General features: G+C 42.7%; 1 protein-coding gene across 1 annotated transcript in view; it reads right to left on the reverse strand.

Moving 5' to 3' along the window:
- Positions 1–19,069, reverse strand: part of LOC135510317 (collagen alpha-5(IV) chain-like) — a 106,385-nt gene that overhangs the window by 37,566 nt on the left and 49,750 nt on the right. Inside the window, 22 exon segments of the mRNA XM_064931154.1 lie at positions 714–811; positions 1,127–1,231; positions 1,452–1,544; positions 2,167–2,335; positions 2,896–3,087; positions 3,485–3,555; positions 3,804–3,893; positions 5,289–5,576; positions 5,733–5,823; positions 6,239–6,280; positions 6,368–6,421; positions 7,126–7,227; positions 7,485–7,538; positions 8,339–8,431; positions 8,593–8,634; positions 8,906–8,941; positions 12,045–12,107; positions 12,392–12,472; positions 12,634–12,660; positions 12,768–12,821; positions 13,629–13,691; positions 15,913–15,957. Of these exon segments, the coding sequence (XP_064787226.1) occupies positions 714–811; positions 1,127–1,231; positions 1,452–1,544; positions 2,167–2,335; positions 2,896–3,087; positions 3,485–3,555; positions 3,804–3,893; positions 5,289–5,576; positions 5,733–5,823; positions 6,239–6,280; positions 6,368–6,421; positions 7,126–7,227; positions 7,485–7,538; positions 8,339–8,431; positions 8,593–8,634; positions 8,906–8,941; positions 12,045–12,107; positions 12,392–12,472; positions 12,634–12,660; positions 12,768–12,821; positions 13,629–13,691; positions 15,913–15,957 (1,953 nt within the window).

Below are 19,069 nucleotides of genomic sequence, written 5' to 3' on the forward strand. Positions count from 1 at the left end.
TAGTAGTATGTATCTATAGTAGTAGAGTTAGTCTGTATCTATAGCAGTAGAGTTAGTCGGTATCTATAGTGGTAGAGTTAGTCTGTATCTGTAGTAGTAGAGTTAGTCTGTATCTATAGTAGTATGTATCTATAGTAGTAGAGTTAGTCTGTATCTATAGTAGTATGTATCTATAGTAGTAGAGTTAGTCTGTATCTATAGTAGTAGAGTTAGTATGTATCTATAGCAGTAGAATTAGTCTGTATCTATAGTAGTAGAGTTAGTATGTATCTGTAGTAGTAGAGTTAGTCTGTATCTATAGTAGTATGTATCTATAGTAGTAGAGCGGGTCTGTATCTATAGTAGTAGAGTTAGTCTGTATCTATAGTAGTATGTATCTATAGTAGTAGAGTTAGTCTGTATCTATAGTAGTAGAGTTAGTCTGTATCTATAGTAGTAGAGTTAGTATGTATCTATAGTAGTAGAGTTAGTCTGTATCTATAGTAGTATGTATCTATAGTAGTAGAGTTAGTCTGTATCTATAGTAGTAGAGTTAGTCTGTATCTATAGTAGTAGAGTTAGTCTGTATCTATAGTGGTAGAGTTAGTCTGTATCTATAGTGGTAGAGTTAGTCTGTATCTATAGTGGTAGAGTTAGTCTGTATCTATAGTAGTAGAGTTAGTCTGTATCTATAGTAGTAAAGTTAGTCTGTATCTACAGTAGTGGGGTTGTACCTTAGCTCCAGGTGCACCTGGCTGTCCGGGGAACCCGTCCACACCTGGTCTACCTGGACCTCCGGGACCACCTGGCAAACCAGGTGAGCCAGGGAATCCTGTAGGCATGGACAGGTGAGATGACAGGTCAGTGATAATGATAAAAGTATACTAATCTATTTGGCACTTCTGTAAAAAACAGAAATAACTATGTGCTATGGTGCTAAGAGTGACCTTGTGGCTGTTCCATCCTGTGCATCTGTCAGGGCCTTAAGCCTAGTCCTAGACCAAAAAGCATGTTCAATAGAGATTCTTCATTGAAAACGCTTCTTAGTCCAGGGCTAGGCTTAATCTGTGTCTGGGAAACTGGACCTTGGAGTTCGTATCATAGCCATAAGGGTGAGACTGTACCTGTCCAGGTATTTAGTGTTTACCTTTAGCTCCGGGGGGTCCTGGCAGTCCGATGCCAGAGAGGCCGGGATCACCCTTGGGACCTGGTGACCCGGGGAAACCGGGCTGTCCTGGCCCGCCGGGGTTACCTGTTGACACGGAAGTGAAGACTTAGTTTTGGCAAACATTTACAACACTACTACTAAACAGTTCACTAGTGTGTATACCTCATATAATTACATCAACTATTCCCCCAAACAACACCAAACATCTGTCTGTTACCTCCATCCTCATTCTGGATGAAAGCTAAACTACCAGTTCTATCCATCCAGGTAAGTGTAGACCTGTGCAGGTACAGGTGTTATCTACCTGGGTTTCCAGGTAGACCGGGGTCTCCATCCTGTCCTCGGGGTCCTGGGAGGCCCTTCTCTGCTACCGTCTGACCCGGCTCCCCTTTACCTCCTACAGGTCAGAGGTCAAGGGTCAGAGATTAGGGAGTTGGGGTACAAGAGTTGTAGTCAGACGAACAGCAGTTGTAGTCGTCGATGTCAGGCAAAGATAATGGTAATCAGTTGTTGTCATCGATGTCAGGCAAAGATAATGGTAACCAGTTGTTGACATCGATGTCAGGCAAAGATAATGGTAACCAGTTGTTGACATCGATGTCAGGCAAAGATAATGGTAACCAGTTGTTGTCATCGATGTCAGGCAAAGATAATGGTAACTAGTTGTTGACATCGATGTCAGACAAAGTTAATGGTAACTAGTTGTTGACATCGATGCCAGACAAATCTAATGGTAACCAGTTGTAGTCGTCAATGCCAGACAAATCTAATGCTAACCAGTTGTAGTCGTCAATGCCAGACAAATCTAATGGTAACCAGTTGTAGTCGTCAATGCCAGACAAATCTAATGGTAACCAGTTGTAGTCGTCGATGCCAGACAAAGCTAATGGCAAAAGTATGATAACAAAAACAACTAACACAACATCCCTGGACATCTTATGTTAAAATGTATCTCACTTTTACCAACATTTTTGTTACTACTTCTCTGGTCATCAAGAATATCAACCAACGTATCTCACCTGGTGCTCCAGGTGTTCCCGTTCTCCCTGAGACACCTTGGACACCCTTCTCTCCGGGGGGCCCCTGGGGGCCGAAGCCTGGGGATCCGGTGGCACCCCTGTCACCTGGGAGACCCTGCAAACCGGGCTCACCTGGAGGTCCTCGCTCACCCTTCACTAATAGAGATCCCTGCAGAGAGAGTGAGAGAGAGAGAGAGAGAGAGAAAGTGAGAGGTTAATATAGAATGCTATGTTGTGGGAGAGATGGATGGATGGTTGGATGGAGTGATAGAGGTAAGGGAAAGGGGGATACCTAGGCAGTTGTACAACTGAATGTATTTAACTGAAATGTGCGGGGGACTGCCATAATCGACATCCACGTCTTCGGCGTCTGGGAAACAGTGGATTAAATGCCTTGCTCAGGGGCAGAATGACAGATGTTTACCTTGTCAGCTTGGGGATTCAATCTAGTACCCTTTTGGTTACTGGCCCAATGCTCTAACCTCAAGGTAGGGGTAGGGATGGAGGGAAAGAGAAAAGCTGAAGCGACGGATGGATGAATGAATGGATAGATGGATGGATGGTTGGATGAGGGATAGAGGTAGAGATGGAGGGATAGAGATAAGGGGATGGATGGATGGAAAGAGGGATAAACGAGAAATGGTGGGAGTGAAGAACGGTTGGATGGATGAAGGGAGGGATGATAACTGGAGGGATGAAGGGGAGAGAGAGGAAAACATTGCTACTCACAGATGATCCTTTGGCTCCAGGAGCTCCAGGAGCTCCATCGCGACCAGGTCTTCCGTCCAGACCAGGCAGGCCAGCGGGTCCTGGAAACCCTGTGTCTCCCTTGTCTCCTCTCACCCCATTCACAGCGGTAGTCTCACCTGGGTCACCCTTCTCTCCTGGGAAACCAGGAGCACCCTGGGGACCGGGCAAACCCTGGGGGAGAGAGTGGAATAGAGGAAAGAGAGATGGAGGGGTCAGTTAGATACTCTATCAAGGCTATTATAGACACATAGGGACAGTTTCCAGGACACGGATTAAGCCTAATCCAAGACTAAAAAGCATTTTCAATGGAGATTCTCTAATTGGTGTCCAGGAAACAGGCCCTAAATTAGTCAGTCAGCCTCTAGGTTAGCCTACTATAAAGTGTAGACCCAGTTTCAGACCAGCTTCAAGCCATTGTCAATATGAGCTAGGTGGGGCTAAATCCAATGTTCTTATGTTAAACAATAATACCATTCAAAACATTAGTACCTAGAATTGTGTGGGTTTGAAAACAGGAAGTTGGGGTTTGAAAACAGAAAGTAGGAAATTAAAAGCAATAAGTACTTACAGAAGAACCTGAGGGCCCTGGGACGCCTGGGAATCCTCTGTCACCTTTAGCCCCTGGTCCTCCTGGTCCACCTGAGGGTGGAGGAGAGAGGGAGACGAGGAGGTGAGAGGAGAGAGGAGAGAAGGATGAGAGAGTGGTGTTATGTAGAGTATTGTGTTACGGTGGCCTGCACATTGACAAATCAGCTGTCTGTTATCTCCTCTCTACTTGGTCCTACCAGGTGAGGATATACAGAACCAGGTAGAGAGATAGGTGACCAAGTCAGGATATACAGAACCAGGTAGAGATAAGTGACCAGGTGAGAGGGGTGCAGTCTTACCTGGGAACCCAGGAGGTCCGGGAGGGCCTTGTGCTCCAGGGACACTGTTGCCTCTGGAGAAACAGTTAACGCAGGTGTCTCCCTTCTCACCTGGAACACAGACGGACAGACATGGATGGCAGACACAGTCCCAGTTTTGGCATCAACATCAATAATACATGAGTCAGGGTTGGGGAGTAACAGATTACTGGTAATCTGTTACATGTAAGGGATTACAACAAACACAGTAACTGTAGTAATCCGTTACTTTACCAGCTAAAATATTGTAATCAGATTACAGATCCTTTTGAAAAACTAGATGATTACTTTGAGGATTACTTTTAAATTCAGAAAGGATGTTTGATAAAATACATCTTTGACACTTGTCTGTTTTCTCAATGACATTCAAATCAGCATTGAAAAATTGAGCTAGTTTAAGTTTGTTCCAGCTGAGCAAGTCTGACCACAACTCAGAGACCCCTATGAGGTCACTATTAAAACCACTATAGATCACAGGACAAAAGCATGGATAAGCTTTGGTAGGCTAAAGTCCAAGCTATGTCTTCCAATGGTGCGACTGCTGTGTCTGCATCCAAAGGTTATCCAACATGAATAAACGCTGAGAGGTAAGACAGCAGTGGTTTCATCTACGGCGATATGTAGATTACACCACTGCTGTCATCCTTATTTAGCTATTTGTGTCTTACGGTTTGTGGTTGATGTGGATGGCAGAAATATAAATGTGTATTTGAAACCAATAATGGTTGAATTCAAGAAGTTTAAACTGCCAATCAATCATTGTTTTTGAAACCGGTGGACAGCCAGTCAAAAATGCGCTCTTGCAACAGCTGCATAGTGTGGGTCCCAGCCTATTGAATACAAATGGGGCTTTTATTGCTCAATCTAATTCATGCTGATAATGAACACAAGCTTAAACTCGCTCAGTTTTGATAGACTTAAAAGGGCCATTTTTGGAGTTATAAATTAAATATATTAATGTACAGATATAAATTAATCATATTATTATATGTTGTAGAAAGCGATGGGTTAGAAGAAGCCTGCACGTAAAATGTAACATCCATGTGTGGCCAGCTATGTAAACTTTAACATTGATTTATCCTGCAATAGATGTCATTCAATTGGTAGCATACCTTTGATTCTTCTTCTAATGCCTCTTAAGGGGAAAGTACTCTAAAAGTAACTGAATGTTATCAGATTACATTACTGAGTTTGGGTAATCCAAAAAGGTACGTTACTGATTACAATTTTGGACAGGTAACTAGTAACTAGTAACTGTAACGGATTACATTTAGAAAGTAACCTACCCAACGCTGACATTAGTTAATTATTGTCCATGTTACTATGACAATACTCTGGAGGTAAACAACAGAGAACACCACAATTATATCAATAGAATATCGGCCATTTAGCTAAGGGAGAATGACTGGCCCCCCTCATTGAAGTTTGGGGTACTCCGGTCGGCCTTCAACTTCGCTCTCGACCCACCTTTCTGTCCTGTCTCTCCTTGGAATCCTATATTGCCTTGTTGTCCTGGTAACCCGGGGGGCCCTCCTATACAGTTAATACCCCTATTGGAGACCCCTGGGGGCCCAGGGGGTCCTGGAGGTCCCTGCAGACCAGGGGCGCCACCTCGTCCTGGGTTCCCGGGAATGGAGATGGCTGGCTGGCCCTCGTCTCCCTTCTGGCCCCTCTCTCCTGGGAAGCCTGGTAAACCGGGCTGGCCTCCACCTCCGATACCTGGGTTCCCTGGTTGACCTGGAGGACCCGAAAGACCTGGGGAGAACAGGGGGTCAAAGGGGAATGATCACCATGGAAACTGGGTTCACCAAGCCGCTTAAAGTAGGAGTGCTGATCTAGGACCAGTTCCTCTGTGTTCATGTAATCTTATTCATTATAATCTGACAAACTCTATGAATATAGAGAACCTACCAGGCTGTCCTCTGTCTCCTTTCCTTCCCGTCTCCCCAGGACGCCCAGATTCTCCTTTAGGCCCAACTGTAGGTGGGCCATTGCTCACCTGCTATATAATGGGATACAAAGGTTACTATCACCATCTAGTGTTCACAGTCTAATACTACACAGCCTTTAGTCTGACCACTGGTCACATGCTAAAGCAGGTTTATGATCTGGCAAAGTGGACCAGAGGCTCCGCATGGAGGGTGTGATGCAATTGCGGAGCCTCTGGAGGCTTGAGGAGGCCAAATCAAGCTCTGTAAGGCGATGCCGTGCACCTCACAAATGCAGAGGTCTCCTAATATCTCCTTATAGCGCCGCATTGACATGATTGGTTGACTGGTAGTTGGGGCCTGTACATCCTTTCATAAACACAAACTCACTTCCTTGACAACTTCCTTGATAACAAACATGGAGAACTTTGACGAAAGGCTATCAGAGCAAGTTCACAAATAAAATATGAATACTAAAATATTACTTACCACGCCTGGGCGTCCAGGATATCCACGGTCACCTTTGGCACCCTGAGAGAGAAACACATAGAGATGGATGGATCTTCAACAGAAAATGAGACTGTATCTGTGAAGAATAGCATCAGAGGCTAAACTCACCCTGTCACCATCCCGACCTGGCAGACCTGGCCCACCTGGGTCTCCCTTACTACCCTGAGAGAGAGAGAGAGAGAGAGAGAGAGAGAGAGAGAGAGAGAGAGAGAGAGAGAGAGAGAGAGAGAGAGAGAGAGAGAGAGAGAGAAGGGGAGGGGGCGAGGGGGGAGAAGGGGAGAGAGACAAAGAAACAGAGAAAGAGAGAGGGAGAGAGACAAAGAGAGAGAGAGAGAGACAAAGAGAGAGAGAGAGACAAAGAGACAGAGAGAGAGACAGGGACAGAGAGAGAGAGAGAGAGAGAGAGAGAGAGAGAGAGAGAGAGAGAGAGAGAGAGAGAGAGAGAGAAAGGGGAGGGGGCGAGGGGGGGAGAAGGGGAGAGAGACAAAGAAACAGAGAAAGAGAGAGGGAGAGAGACAAAGAGAGAGAGAGAGAGACAAAGAGACAGAGAGAGACAGAGACAGAGAATGTTTTTTTGTTCATGGTCCTATGTGCACTGGCATACTGGAAGAGGGAGAGAGAGGGAGAGAGACAAAGAGACAGAGAGAGACAGAGACAGAGACAGATTCTATGTGTTCGTGGTTCTATGCGCACTGGCATACTGGAGAGAGGGGAAGAGGTAGATGTTCGCAGATCATTCAAGTACAGCGGACAGACAGCTGTCTATTAAACTGTTGTGGCACTGTATCTGGCAAGCTGTTGACTGGAGGGCAGCACCATATCAATAGAATGAATAGAAGCATCCTTGTTCTGTGCGTAGAACTCACAGGGAATCCAGCAGGACCTGGGTCTCCATCTTTCCCCAGTTTGCCCCTTTTGCCTGCTTCTCCGTTTTCTCCTTTCTCTCCCTTCAAACCACCAGATGAACCCTACAAACCCAACATTTGTCAGACACACACGACCATTGATTGATTGATTTGATATAATAGGGTCTGGCATTATTCAGACACCCAACCCACATGGTCTTCTAAGACACTGGTGATTCATAGAGCACATTATTTATAGTGTGTTACAAAATATAGGTGTATAGAAACACAGATGTATAAAAACGTAGATATATAGTATGATAGATACTGAGTAAAAAATGTAGATATATATAATATGATTGATAGTGAGTGATACTCACAGGGGGTCCAGGATAGCCAGGATCACCAGGTGGACCAGGTAAACCTTGATCACCCTGGCAACGAGTAAAGACACAACAATAACAAGTTGTTGTTAACAAGAAATAAAAATAAACAAAATGTTGTCATCAATAGTCAAGAATCAAAACAATGTCAATCAAGATTGTTATCTAACTTTTTAAAGAAATAAACAAAACAGTTGTAAGAATACAATAACTTATACAACACAGGACCAAGAGATATAAAGGTTAACTATTATAAAAGTATGTTTTTATAACAAGGCTAAATGCCACCCTCTACTGGTCATTATGAGAGTTGCATTTATAGGGGAATAAAAGGCATGATGGTACTCCCACCTGGTGCAGAAACATGATAAAATACGAGGCCAAGTATAGCTTATAGCTTCACATTTACAGCTGGCCATTTACATTACATGTCATTCATAACAGAAGTTACTGGGCCAGTTCAGTTACAGCAGGGGTTCCTAAAACTTTTACTGGACATAACCCCAAACTGACACTAGACAATCCCAGGGACCCCACTTGGAAAAATGATATCCACAGGTCAGACAAGCTGCCCCAACTCATAATAATGACAGGAAAGTGCCAGGAGATGACAGGAGCACATTAATGGCTGTCTGTTTACCTGACATGTCATAACAGAATCTACTAAGCCAATACTGATGTTCATCAAGTTCAACAAGTGACAATGAAAAACCTTATGACGATCCAAATGATACTGAGTTTATAGAGATCCTCTATTACAGTAATTCTATGTAACTCTATGGAGTTTCTGAGGTAAACTAACTGAAGAAATCCCTGATCAATCAGGGAAAATGTGTCATGTAGGACATTACCGTTTCTCCTTTCTGAATACTCGACACTGAGGGTCTTGTTTGCTCCCCAACTTGTCCTGGTGGTCCGGGAGGTCCCTGCAGACCTGAATTACCCTACACACACACACACACACACACACACACACACACACACACACACACACACACACACACACACACACACACACACACACACACACACACACACACACCAGTATTCAGGAGTGCCATTCGTTACCACCCATTGACGACAGTCCTTCCCTTGCGGTTCCTACCTTATCTCCTTTGGGACCTTGGAAGTTCAACCCCATGTTTCCCTGTAGAAGAAGAACAAGAAGAACGTATTACTGTCTTCAAATCAAATCGTATTTGTCACATGCTTCATAAGCAACAGGTGTGGACTAACAGTGAAATGCTTACTTACAGGCCCTTCCCAACAATGCAGAGAGAAATAATAATAACATGAGGAACACAATGAGTGTATTTAACTTGGTTATATATATGGGGTACCAGTACCAAGTCGATGTGCAGGGGTACGAGGTAATTGAGGTAGATATGTACACATATTCTGTGTGTAAAGCAACTCACCTTTGGACCAGGAAGACCAGGAGGCCCGGGACGACCCTACAAAACGGCACACAACTTTATTAACAACACATTAACAACTTTATTAAGAAAATATACAACTATTAATAGAATAATAAAATGTTATAATGATGCAAACGACGTTGGATCAGTTCTTACCCAGTTAGCACATAACGTTCTGAGAACTATATGTTTCTTAGGTGGGAATTTCAATACTTTAGCATAACCTTCCTACAGGTTTCCTCATGGTTCTACTTATAGCAATATTTTTTCTGTTGGAATTTAGGTACTTCAGCATGATGTTTTCTACATGCTTCCTCGTGGTTCTATTTAAAGTCATGTTCTCAGAACATTAAGAAAACTTTCCATAAAAACCTCAAGAAAACATTAGTAACATTCAATCAACATTCTAAGAATGAAATTTCAAAACAAATACCCTACATTCTCAGCATCAACAAAACTCTATCTATCTTGTTAAGTGTGTTCAGGTGTGTTGGCCGCACCCATTAATATCACAACCGGTAGTGATTGGGGGTCCCATAAGGCGGTGCACAATTGGCCCAGCATCGTCTGGGTTTGACCGGTGTTGGCCATCATTGTAAATAAGAATTTGTTCTTAACTGACTTGCAGAGTTAAATAAGATGTTTAAAAAAAATGTAAATAAAAACTATCTATTGGCCATACCTGATCTGAAAGAGTGCTTGTTTCCTTTGAAATAGGGTCTGTTTGAATAGACTAAAATGTGCAGTTTTGCATAAGTTAAAAAAACACTGCATATTAACTCAATCCTGGTGGTGCAGTGGGATGGATTCCATGAATAGAGAACAGAAGATCATAGGTTTGAATCTCAGTGATACTGTGCTAATATAAAAAATACTTGTGTTTGCATGATTAATGCCTAAGCAAATGAATGTATATGTGTGATTTGAGTTCAAAACAGTTAACAGCTAAAAGTCTTATTGAAACATTACCTTCAAATCATTTATAATTTCCGTTCTCAGGATGTTAATAAAACCTCCCAGGAACACTTTAATGGAACCATAGAAAAACGTTCTCAGAACCTCCCTGCAACCAAAAACGTTCGTTCCCACAACTTCCAAGGAACCAAATGTGCTAGCTGGGATGAAACTGAATGTCTAGAATTAGAAAAATATTCAAACTTGTAAAAGTTGGCCCAATTCTTAATATTCGGCACTGACAAACACTACTGGAAGTAACATGTCTGGGACCAGCTTGCCTGGGGACAGGTCTGGGAGCAGTCCTACAGAACATACTGGATGTCACAGGTCTGGGAGCAGTTTGACTGTGTAAAGTCCCTCAGATCATGGATGTTACAGGTCTGGGAGCAGTTTGACTGTGTAAAGTCCCTCAGATCATGGATGTTACAGGTCTGGGAACAGTTTGACTGTGTAAAGTCCCTCAGATCATGGATGTTACAGGTCTGGGAACAGTTTGACTGTGTAAAGTCCCTCAGATCATGGATGTTACAGGTCTGGGAACAGTTTCACTGTGTAAAGTCCCTCAGATCATGGATGTTACAGGTCTGGGAGCAGTTTGACTGTGTAAAGTCCCTCAGATCATGGATGTTACAGGTCTGGGAACAGTTTGACTGTGTAAAGTCCCTCAGATCATAGATGTTACAGGTCTGGGAACAGTTTGACTGTGTAAAGTCCCTCGGATCATGGATGTTACAGGTCTGGGAACAGTTTGACTGTGTAAAGTCCCTCAGATCATAGATGTTACAGGTCTGGGAACAGTTTGACTGTGTAAAGTCCCTCAGATCATGGATGTTACAGGTCTGGGAGCAGTTTGACTGTGTAAAGTCCCTCAGATCATGGATGTTACAGGTCTGGGAACAGTTTGACTGTGTAAAGTCCCTCAGATCATAGATGTTACAGGTCTGGGAACAGTTTGACTGTGTAAAGTCCCTCGGATCATGGATGTTACAGGTCTGGGAACAGTTTGACTGTGTAAAGTCCCTCAGATCATAGATGTTACAGGTCTGGGAGCAGTTTGACTGTGTAAAGTCCCTCGGAAAATACTGGATGTCACAGGTGATGAGCTCTAAAGCAAAGTCTCACAACTCGATTGTTAGTTGAAAACTGTTTTCATCCCCTCCCAAAATATAGAATGTGTAGATAATTGGACAAGGCTTTAACTCCTCTAGCTCCACAATGAGATAGGGTGCAGGCCAAGCAGCAGGCTGTTAGCCAGCTTGCCAGCTTAGTGGAGTCTGCCACTAGCTCAGTCAGTGTAGACAGCTCTGCTACCCCCATTGAGACAGTATCTGTGCCTCGATCTAGGTTGGGCAAAACTAAACATGGCGGTGTTCGCCTTAGCAATCTCACTGGAATAAAGACCATTCCTGTCATTATTGAAATAGATTGATGCCTCACATCTCAAAATAGGGCTACTTAATGTTACACCCCTCACTTCCAAGGCAGTTATAGTCAATGAACTAATCACTGATCATAATCTTGATGTGATTGGCCTGACTGAAACATGGCCGACTGTGGCTATGGAACCCTAACCTGTTCACCGGATGTGCTACTTTTCGGAACTGCTGTTTTCGACTCTCTCTCTCACTCGCACCTACTGTCTCAACCTCTGAATGCTCGGCTATGAAAAGCCAACTGACATTTACTCCTGAGGTGCTGACCTGTTGCACCCTCTACAACCATTGTGATTATTATTTGTCCCTGCTGGTCATCTATGACCGTTTGAACATCTTGAACATCTGGCCTTAATGACCATGTACTCTTATAATCTCCACCCAGCACAGCCAGAAGAGGACTGGCCACCCCTCATAGCCTGGTTCCTCTCTAGGTTTCTTCCTAGGTTCCTGCCTTTTCCAGGGAGTTTTTCCTAGCCACCGTGCTTCTACACCTGCATTGCTTGCTGTTTGGAATTTTAGGCTGGGTTTCTGTACAGCACTTTGTGACATCGGCTGATGTAAAAAGGGATTCATAAATACATTTGATTGATTGAATGAGGTCTGGGACCAGTTTGACTGTGTAAAGTCCCTCAGAACATACTGGATGTCACAGGACTGGGACCAGTTTGATTGTGTAAATTCCCTCAGAACATAACGGATGAGTGCCGGTTGTCACTAACATGACTTGGGATGTTACTGTACTGTACCTCATAACCTCTGGGGCCGGGAGGGCCGGTAGGACCGGGCAATCCCGAGGGGCCTTGGTCACCCTAGAAACAAGACAGACACCACAAACGTTACACAATGACCTCTGGGTTGAAAGACACAGGTTTACATCTCCCATAATGGATTACCCTTTGTTTTGATTGATTGATTCTGAAAATCCAAATATGAACAATATATTATATTTGCCTACTATTTGATAAAAACCAATCACTCGACAAAGTCTAATTAAGGTTTTCTCTTTTATCTGTCTGAATACAGACTTTAGAATTGTAGGTCAGTTCAAATCAGTTCAGTTCAAAGTGGGTCTATGGTTCTATAGAAAACTCACAGGAACTCCAGGCAGGCCAGGCAGACCTACACCTCCGGTCTGTCCAAAACGTTCCTTTGTGATGATGTCACCTGGGTCTCCCTGTAGAGGAGGTTAAAGCAGAACCCATCACACATTGGGATCGTATTCATTAGTGTACTCTGTAGCACGTATTAGATACACTGTTGTTTCCGAGTGAATTATATGAGCCAGTACTTAATCTAAAGAGGACAACAGTTTGTTGGGACAAATACAGTAGTTACCTTTTGTCCTGGAAAACCAGGTGGACCCTGAAGAGGAGGGAGACGAGAAAAAAGGGATACATTTTAAAGTCTCAGAGACTTTCTCAGAGAGACATGAGAGAGACGACACTGTGTGTTGTGTGTAAGGTCCTCACCAATCGACCCTCCAGTCCGGGGAAGCCTGGACTTCCAGGGAATCCTCGCTCACCCTGAGATGAGATAGCATTAAAGCTGCAATACAGCATGTGACTTTTTGGGCAACCTGACCAAATTCATATAGAAATATGAGTAATAGATATGTCATGTCAGTCCAAGCAGCGGTAGATATGTTCTATGTGTGCTATTTCTATGTTTCCCTGTTCTTAAATTTTGTTTTTGCATCTTTTACTTTGTGTTTTGTACACCAGCTTCAAACAGCTGAAAATACAATATTATTGTTTAAGGAAAATATATTTCACAGCACTTTAGATGGTACAATGATTCTCTACTCAATGACTGCTTGTTTTGTGAAATAAACTGAAATTAGGCAAACTATTACAATTTTAGCAACCAGGAAATGGCGCAGCGATTTCTGCATATTGCACCTATAATTATTTCAATTTTGCATCAACGGACTCCAGCCCATGGTTACTTTTCCAATATGCTATATGCTTTTACTCAGTAGCCTTACAAACGCAGATAATAGCAGAGTTCTGCCATCTAGTGGCCAGGTGTGATACAACATCACAGATAATAGCAGAGTGCTGCCATCTAGTGGCCAGGTGTGATACAACATCACAGATATTAGCAGAGTGCTGCCATCTAGTGGCCAGGTGGGATACAACATCACAGATAATAGCAGAGTTCTGCCATCTAGTGGCCAGGTGTGATACAACATCACAGATATTAGCAGAGCGCTGCCATCTAGTGGCCAGGTGGGATAGAACAGTTTCAGTCCAAATTCAATCTCACCCGAGTTCTCTCAGGACTCGACAGAGTTGTATCGCTTTCAGTCAGTTGTAAAAATAGTAACCCACCTTAGTCCCGTTGCAGCCTGCAGTTCCTTTGGGGCCTGGGGGGCCATCCTGTCCCGGGAGACCCTGCAGGAGAACACAGACACAGAGACAGGAACAGGAAGTCACACATCACACAGGAAGTGAGGTTACACAGCGATGCAGTACGGAACATTCAGATAAAATGTATGGTGTAGAACCATAAAGAATGATAGAGGCCTCTAGTGGCCAAAAGGCTGTCTTAGCATAGGCAGCGCCATTGAGGGCTTCCACCATTTTAATGTAGCCAACTGGGTGGGACTTATAACTTCATTGGCTGCCCATCCTGGTGACCCTGTTTCTCTCATGTGCAACCGGGTCATCAGGCCGGATCAGCTAATCGAGAAGAAGACAATTGATTACTTAAAAATGTAGATTGCCTCAATGGCGCTGCCCATGCTGTCACAGACGCTATAATGGCAGAGACACAAAGACGAGATCTATCTATCCAACATAAATAACTGTTGTAAGACTACACTTGGAATCGTGTCAGTTCTATTCATTATATGTTCAATCTGCACCCTGGATGTCATGTGATGTAAAAGGTTCCACCGTCTCTCTACCAGAAGGGCTTGGCTATATAGATAGGCTAGGCTACAGTTGAAGTCTGAAGATTACATACACTTAGGTTGGAGTCATTAACTAGTTTACATACACTTAGGTTGGAGTCATGAAAACTCGTTTTTCAACCACTCCACAAATTTCTTGCTAAAAAACCATAGTTTTGGTAAGTCGGTTAGGACATTTACTTTGTGCATGATACAAGTAACTTTTCCAACAATTGTTTGCAGACAGATTATTTCACTTATAATTCACTGTATCACAATTCCAGTGGGTCAGAAGTTTACATACACTAAGTTGACTGTGCCTTCAAACAGCTTGGAAAATTCCAGAAAATGATGTCATTGCTTTAGAAGCTTCTGATAGGCGAATTGACATAATTTGAGTCAATTGGAGGTGTACCTGTGGAGGTATTTCAAGGTCAACCTTCAAACAGTGCCTATTTGCTTGACATCATGGGAAAATCAAAATAAATCAGTCAAGACCTCAGAAAAACATTGTAGACCTCCACAAGTCTGGTTCATCCTTGGTAGCAATTTCTAAATACCTGAAGGTACCACGTTCATCTGTACAAACAATAGTAAGCAAGTATAAACACCATGAGACCACGCAGCCGTCATACCGTTCAGGAAGGAGACATGTTCTGTCTCATGAACTTACTTTGGAGCGAAAAGTGCAAATCAATCCCAGAACAGCAGCAAAGGACCTTGTAAAGATGCTGGATGAACCAGGTACACAAGCATCTATATCCACAGTAAAATGAGTCCTATATCAACATAACCTGAAAGGCCGTTCAGCAAGAAAGATGACACTGCTCCAAAACCACCATAAAAAAGCCAGACTACGGTTTGCAACTGCACATGGGACAAGATCGTACTTTTTGGAGAAAAGTCCTCTGGTCTAATGAAACAAAACTATTGTTTGGCCATGATTACCATCGTTGTGTTTGGTGGAAAAAGGGGAGGCTTGCAACCCGAAGAACACCACCCCAACCGTGAAGCATAGGGGTGGCAGCATCATGTAGTGGAGGTGCTTTGCTGCAGGAGGGACTGGTGCACTTCACAAAATGGATGGCATCATGAGGATGGAAAATTACGTGGATATATTGAAGCAACATCTCAAGACATCTGTCAGGAAGTTAAAGCTTGGTCGCAAATGGGTCTTCCAAATGGACAATGACCCCAAGCATACTTCCAAAGTTGTGGCGAAATGGCTTAAGGACAACAAAGTCAAGGTATTGGAGTGGCCATCACAAAGCCCTGACCTCAGTCCCATAGAACATTTGTGGGCAGAACTGAAAAAGCGTGTGCGGGCAAGGAGGCCTACAAACCTGACTCAGTTACGCCAAAATTCACCCAACTTATTGTGGGAAGCTTGTGGAAGACTACCCAGAACGTTTGACCCAAGTTAAACAATTTAAAGGCAATGCTACCAAATACTAATTGAGTGTATGTAAACTTCTGACCCACTGGGAATGTGATGAAAGAAATAAAAGCTGAAATAAATCATTCTCTCTACTATTATTCTGACATGTCACATTCTTAAAATAAAGTGGTGATCCTAACTGACCTAAAACTGGGAATTTTTACCAGGATTAAATGTCAGGAATGGTGAAAAACTGAGTTAAATGTATTTGGCTATGGTGTATGTAAACTTCCCACTTCAACTGTATATAGTAAAAGATGAGAAATAAAAGCAGGAAACTCACTGGAATTCCTGGTGTCCCGGGGAATCCAGGCAGTCCGGGAGGTCCCTGTGGGAGGAACAAGGACAATGAATCAATAAGAGGCTGGTGAGGGGAGGACGGCTCATAATAATGAATAGAATGGAGTGAATGGAATGGTATCAAGTACATGGAAATCAGGTGTTTGATGTGCTTGAGACCATCCCATTTATTCCGTTCCAGACATTACTGTAAGCCCTTCCTCCCCAATTAAAGTGACACCAGCTGATCAATAAAATACTTTGAGAAATGGTACATCATACACAGTGGTGTAGTACAGCGCTCTCTCACTTTTTTTTCAATTTGAGAATACACAGAGCTGGTAAAACTATTTCTGGAAAATATATTCTGATAAATAACTATATTTAATTACCACTAACATTCAATGAAAACCAAATAATAAAAAATAATAATTGATGATATTTAAAGCAGCCTAGAGGTAAATGATGATTTCTTCCCAGTCCTCTCTCTGACATTGGGGAGAATGAGAAAGAACTATGAGCTAGATGTATGCACTGTACAGAACTATGAGCTAGATGTATGCACTGTACAGAACTATGAGCTAGATGTATGCACTGTACAGAACTATGAGCTAGGTGTATGCACTGTACAGAACTATGAGCTAGATGTATGCACTGTACAGAACTATGAGCTAGGTGTATGCACTGTACAGAACTATGAGCTAGGTCTATGCACTGTACAGAACTATGAGCTAGATGTATGCACTGTACAGAACTATGAGCTAGGTGTATGCACTGTACAGAACTATGAGCTAGATGTATGCACTGTACAGAACTATGAGCTAGGTGTATGTACTGTACAGAACTATGAGCTAGGTGTATGCACTGTACAGAACTATGAGCTAGATGTATGCACTGTACAGAACTATGAGCTAGGTGTATGCACTGTACAGAACTATGAGCTAGGTGTATGCACTGTACAGAACTATGAGCTAGGTGTATGCACTGTACAGAACTATGAGCTAGATGTATGCACTGTACAGAACTATGAGCTAGATGTATGCACTGTACAGAACTATGAGCTAGATGTATGTACTGCAAAGAACTATGAGCTAGATGTATGCACTGTACAGAACTATGAGCTAGATGTATGTACTGCAAAGAACTATGAGCTAGATGTATGCACTGTACAGAACTATGAGCTAGATGTATGCACTGTACAGAACTATGAGCTAGATGTATGTACTGCAAAGAACTATGAGCTAGATGTATGCACTGTACAGAACTATGAGCTAGATGTATGTACTGCAAAGAACTATGAGCTAGATGTATGCACTGTACAGAACTATGAGCTAGATGTATGCACTGTACAGAACTATGAGCTAGGTGTATGTACTGCAAAGAACTATGAGCTAGATGTATGCACTGTACAGAACTATGAGCTAGGTGTATGTACTGTACAGAACTATGAGCTAGATGTATGCACTGTACAGAACTATGAGCTAGGTGTATGTACTGTACAGAACTATGAGCTAGGTGTATGCACTGTACAGAACTATGAGCTAGGTGTATGCACTGTACAGAACTATGAGCTAGGTGTATGCACTGTACAGAACTATGAGCTAGGTGTATGCACTGTACAGAACTATGAGCTAGATGTATGCACTGTACAGAACTATGAGCTAGATGTATGCACTGTACAGAACTATGAGCTAGATGTATGCACTGTACAGAACTATGAGCTAGATGTATGTACTGCAAAGAACTATGAGCTAGATGTATGCACTGTACAGAACTATGAGCTAGATGTATGTACTGCAAAGAACTATGAGCTAGATGTATGCACTGTACAGAACTATGAGCTAGATGTATGCACTGTACAGAACTATGAGCTAGATGTATGTACTGCAAAGAACTATGAGCTAGATGTATGCACTGTACAGAACTATGAGCTAGATGTATGTACTGCAAAGAACTATGAGCTAGATGTATGCACTGTACAGAACTATGAGCTAGATGTATGCACTGTACAGAACTATGAGCTAGGTGTATGTACTGCAAAGAACTATGAGCTAGATGTATGCACTGTACAGAACTATGAGCTAGGTGTATGTACTGTACAGAACTATGAGCTAGATGTATGCACTGTACAGAACTATGAGCTAGGTGTATGTACTGTACAGAACTATGAGCTAGGTGTATGTACTGTACAGAACTATGAGCTAGGTGTATGCACTGTACAGAACTATGAGCTAGATGTATGCACTGTACAGAACTATGAGCTAGGTGTATGCACTGTACAGAACTATGAGCTAGATGTATGCACTGTACAGAACTATGAGCTAGGTGTATGCACTGTACAGAACTATGAGCTAGATGTATGTACTGTACAGAACTATGAGCTAGATGTATGCACTACAAAGAACTATGAGCTAGGTGTATGCACTGTACAGAACCATGAGCTAGATGTATGTACTGTACAGAACTATGAGCTAGATGTATGCACTACAAAGAACTATGAGCTAGATGTATGCACTGTACAGAACTATGAGCTAGGTGTATGCACTACAAAGAACTATGAGCTAGATGTATGTACTGTACAGAACTATGAGCTAGGTGTATGCACTACAAAGAACTATGAGCTAGATGTATGTACTGTACAGAACTATGAGCTAGGTGTTTGCACTACAAAGAACTATGAGCTAGATGTATGCACTGTACAGAACTATGAGCTAGGTGTATGCACTACAAAGAACTATGAGCTAGATGTATGCACTGTAAGGAACTATGAGCTAGGTGTATGCACTGTACAGAACTATGAGCTAGGTGTATGCACTGTACAGAACTATGAGCTAGATGTATGTACTGTACAGAACTATGAGCTAGATGTATGCACTGTACAGAACTATGAGCTAGATGTATGCACTGTACAGAACTATGAGCTAGATGTATGCACTACAAAGAACTATGAGCTAGGTGTATGCACTACAAAGAACTATGAGCTAGATGTATGCACTGTACAGAACTATGAGCTAGGTGTATGCACTGTACAGAACTATGAGCTAGGTGTATGCACTGTACAGAACTATGAGCTAGGTGTATGTACTGTACAGAACTATGAGCTAGGTGTATGCACTGTACATAACTATGAGCTAGTTGTATGCACTGTACAGAACTATGAG

The sequence above is a fragment of the Oncorhynchus masou genome, chromosome 23 (assembly GCF_036934945.1).
Source record: "Oncorhynchus masou masou isolate Uvic2021 chromosome 23, UVic_Omas_1.1, whole genome shotgun sequence".
NCBI classification, from domain to species: Eukaryota; Metazoa; Chordata; class Actinopteri; order Salmoniformes; family Salmonidae; genus Oncorhynchus; species Oncorhynchus masou.